Source organism: Lottia gigantea (assembly GCF_000327385.1).
Source record: "Lottia gigantea unplaced genomic scaffold LOTGIsca_129, whole genome shotgun sequence".
Lineage (NCBI taxonomy): Eukaryota > Metazoa > Mollusca > Gastropoda > Lottiidae > Lottia > Lottia gigantea.
In genome coordinates, this window is record NW_008707410.1 from 276,750 (window position 1) to 281,573 (window position 4,824).

At 36.7% G+C, this 4,824-nt stretch overlaps 1 protein-coding gene across 1 annotated transcript; it reads left to right on the plus strand.

The window, feature by feature from the left end:
* Positions 1-845: 845 nt before the first annotated feature.
* Positions 846-4,142, plus strand: LOTGIDRAFT_224981 (hypothetical protein; the record flags this gene model as incomplete). Its single annotated transcript, XM_009048819.1, has 5 exons — positions 846-986; positions 1,791-1,978; positions 2,294-2,499; positions 2,999-3,151; positions 3,589-4,142. 5 exons carry the CDS (start codon positions 846-848, stop codon positions 4,140-4,142), a joined length of 1,242 nt encoding a protein of 413 aa, XP_009047067.1.
* Between the last annotated feature and the right edge of the window lie 682 nt (positions 4,143-4,824).

The following is a 4,824-nucleotide window of genomic DNA, read 5'->3' on the forward strand; positions in this document are numbered from 1 at the left end:
GACCTACTAGCACATAACAATCAATTTCGTCACTTATTAAGCAATTCGAAGCAACTCAGATGACAAAGGTTGACAAGGATTGAAAGACACTAAGTCGGCTCTCTGAAGCAATGGCCGTGGAAACAGAATTCATCTTCTCTAAAGGAGTATTCAATCCAACAGCACCTAATCGCCAAACCAATTACCAATCACATAAGCTCTTCATCTCCACAATAAACAATTGAGTTTCTTCATTATGATGTCATAAGATTTCAAACGTTCTATTGGGTTTAACTACGCCCCACCACTCACACGCCCAAATTTCAAGTCATATAATGTGATAAGGTATGCTTTTTTTAAAAACCAGACTGGCAACTCGGCAAATATACCTCACCATCAATTTATTTTGGCTGTGTGTCTATAGTTCTACATTCTTGTGACTAATTTTCATCAAATGGAATTTTGTTTTGACGATAATTAACTAACTTAGAATGAACAATAATTAGTGAGGGTTTTAGGTTGATTTAAAGAGACAATAGAAAGGGTTTCAACACAACATCGATATGACTCTCGAAAGCACAAGCTGTGGTGTCAGAATTGTTCCTTAGCTTGAGTGTGAGTGGAATTCAAAGCCTTGATTATGAGTTTGGATTTAGCCTACTTGGCTTTGTGAATATTGGTCTTCTTTAAAATTTTATACTTCACGTTTTGTTTGTTGATTTCATATGTTCTGGGGTTTCTATTCTACAAACATTTATTTGACAAATTCTAGATTTTCTAACCGCATTATTTAAAATGTTCTTCTGTGTTTCAGCTAGGTGATTGAAAATCGATTTTCGGTTTGATTTCAACCAAACCAGCTCAAAATGTCGGATATATTCGTTGCCCTGCCTCCAGCAACAGGGGGTACGGTCATATTTGGTAAAAATGCCGATCGTCCACCGTCTGAAGTACAGGAGATCGTCTACTGCTCGCCAAAAGATAACCCTGAAGGGTCAAAGGTTAAGGTAAGTTCGATACAGTGATTACCTTTTCTGTTGACACTTGTTTTTGTGATTTATTTCCATCTTGAATTTATGGACTTTGACTTTTTCATTTCGTTCTGGATATATAGACCAAATGAAATATCAGATTTGCGGTTTCTGTTGCTCCATTAATTGGAGAAAAATGTCACTATAGTGATAATGATGCTTGTTGATACATGATACTGATAATAATAATAATGATAATGATGTTTGTTAATGCATTGTCATGATAGTGATGATAATGATGATAATGATGATAATGATAATGATGATAATGATAATGATGTTTGTTAGTGCATTGTCATGATAATGATGATGATGATAATAATGATGATGATGATAATAATAATGATAATGATGATAATAATAAGGATGATGATGCTACCCATATTTGATAATCAAAGACATTTCTCTTGGTAAAAGTAATCTGGTTTAAATTTTCTGGAACACAGGAACCACAGAAAGTCTCTCTGGAATTTCTTTAAGGATTTTAAGATAACCTACATAATGGGAGTATTTGGTTCATAAACAACATAAATTCTAAAAAGAAAATCGTATCTGTTTAACATGTGTTTTAAATTTATTTTGAGATTCGAGGCTGATATATCAAGTTTAGGTTCAATTGTTAAGCGATAAAGTTTACCGAAGTGTAACAGACAAAATTTGTTTATTTCACCTGCAGAGTTTTTGGTGCCAAGAGAGAGAAAAAACTGTTCTAATTCTAATCTTCCACGTATTTTGTCTTTTGTTTACAGTAACTACCTTCGTTCATTTATTCCCTTGCAGTGTACCTTTATGGAAATCGACCAAGTAACTCATATCAGTGGGGTGGTTCTCAGTAAAGCAGCATGGACGTGGGGTGCCGAGATGGGGGCCAATGAACATGGAGTGTGTGCTGGTAACACCTCCGTATGGACCAAACTCTGTACACCTGGGGATCATAATGAAAAATTATTGGGCGTCGATTTAGTAAGGTTTGTTATCGTTTGTTTGTTTTCCTTATATTATTCTGAAAAAACATTAATGTTTGATCAGGTTTTGTCAAATTACAATCACAGAAATCAGCCATGGTACCAAGCATATCCTTGTCACCTCGGCTCAATAAACCGTTGAAACCCTGCTTTTGGCCCTGAAGAAAATATTAGAACCGTAGACATCTGAGGTTCACAAACAATTGGACATCGATTACGGAGTAGACAGTATTTAAGCCGCGACAATGAATATTATTTTCAAAATTAACCTTTCAGAAGATCCATATGGCTGATAATGTACTATCTTATATTTTCTAGATTATGTTTAGAGCGGGGAAAGTCGTCTAAAGAAGCCATGTTGATAGTAACGGAGCTGCTGGAGAAGTACGGACAAGGTGGACATAGTTGTGAAGATCCTAATTTCGGACAGTGGACCTACAATAACAGCTTTCTATTCGCTGATCGACATGAAGCTTGGAAGCTGGATACTGCCGGTCAGTATTGGGTCGCCAAAAAAATAACACGTAAGTTTCTCATATCAGTTCGGGGGTATTTAATTAAGTGTGGATAAAATAAAGATTTTTCAGAAGAACAAGATCTAAGCGAAATTTTTTCGATCTAAAAGTAACAAATCACGGCGTTACTAGGCTACGCTTTTATAATAAAAATTATAAATGCAGAACCAATCGATTTAGATCAACACTTGCCCCCATTTTAAAGTTTTCGCTAGCTTTTTTTGTAAATTCGAGAACTGCATCATTATTTTCAACTTCTGGTCATTACCAGTCAAAGGGAACTAACACTCATTGATGACGTCAATAATGTTGTGGTCTGTAGTTATTCATTTTTAATATCTTTCATCCATTGCTATTTAAAACATTGCTTCTTAACGTGTAAGCTTCATCATACTGGGATACTGGTTGAAAGTAGGGCCCAATTCTCTTTCGTGGAACAAGACATGAACTTCAGATGCAGATAAGCCGGACGCAAAACTCAGTGCTTCTATATATATCTCTCTTACAGAAGGAACTGAGAACATCTCCAGTATACTTACTATAGAAACAGATTACGATCTCTGTTCAGATGGTCTGAAGGAAAAGGCAGAGAAGGCTGGGTTTTATAAACCAGAATCGGGCGAACTGAATTTCTATAAAACCTTTCACGCCGCTTTCTCTGGTCTCTCTCTATCGGATCAACAAAAGGCCGAGAATCGACTAGCCCAAGGGAAAGAATTATTACAAACTATAGCAAAGCCAAGTAAGTATAGATGGACGATATAGTTTTGCCAAGCTGGCGCTCGCGGAATTTAGTTAATGAAAATCTGTCAGATATACCCCTCCCAAATTATTCTGAGTTTCTATGCTTGTATTAATTGTATAGTCCAATTTTGACTCAACTGGTATAGACATTAGATCTGACCATGTTTTACAGACCAACAAACCTATGTGTTTGACCAACAAACCTATTTGTTCGAACAACCCAATGTGTTTGACCAACACCCCTATGTTTTCGACTTACAAGCCTATGTGTTCGACTAAAAAGCCTATGTGCTCGACTATGTTCGACTAACAAGCCTATGTGCTCGACTATCAAGCCTATGTTCGACTAACAAGCCTATGTTCGACTAACAAGCCAGTGTTCGACTAACAAGCCTATGTTATATTTTATCGTTTCAGATGAATTCTCACAACACAACATGTTCCAAATTTTACGAAATGAACCCAGCAGTATCAACTTTAGTGGCGAGCTGGTAACAATGGCGAGTCAAGTTTCTGTGTTACAACCACAGAACGGCTCAATGGTTCCTGACGTACATTGGTTCACTGGAACACCAAACCCAAGCCTATCTGTTTTCAAACCATTTATATTCTCAGACCAGCCGGTAATAGGTGACGTCACCATAGCACCAGCACACGACGGCAAACCAACGTTCCAAACCGTAGCAGATCGACGCCACACTCTTTTTAAAGCTCATGAGAAAGGGAGAAAACTCATGGAGGAAGGAACGCCGAATGGTAAACGTCTGTTACAAACTATGAAAAGTTTAGAGATCCAGTGTGTTTTAGACGTATCAGAATATCTACAAAACTTTGATAAAACAAAATTAGACGAAGTGCACGATTTATTCAAGGATTTGACCGAGTCAGAAGTGAAATTTTACGTTTAAGTCGCAGACGATATCATGGAATTTGTGGTTACAATAATGCTGTAAAGAAGATTTTCGGTGTTAATTGCAATGGATGTTTGTCAGTTATATTAAAGGCATCGTTTGCCCTGAACGGGTCTTTTGTATAGACCAGAACCAAAAACAAGCTACTTAATTCGTGTTTTGAATTCTTTGGTAACTCTGTGTTTTTGTGTTTCATGGCAAGAGCTTGACTTCTTATATCTTCATTGGAAAAATTCGCGAATATTACAAAAGCAAATCTACATCATTACCCAGTGCCTATATATGAGCTGTTTTAGATTAGACAAAGGCATGATTCAAAGTTAATAGGCTTAAATGTATGTTCCTGCTTCTTAGACGTAAAATCTAAGTAACAATGTCACTTCTACACCATTCTGCCATTAATTGTCCAGAATAACCAATATTTCTGTCTAAAAGCCAATTTGCTTATTCCCTATTGTCACCGCAGTTTGCCTTTCCCGTTTGAAAAAAAAGTAGTTTGGTCTACTGTTTTTGCCAATACATCCATGCTAGCGTCTGCTTCATATGACGTAATCGTGTTCTTGTGATGTAAACATAGCTTATCATATTGATCACAGAGCACGGATGTAAACACAACTTTGATTATGTACAACACAACTTATGGCGTGTAAGTGACGTAAATTAACACATTGGTGACGTC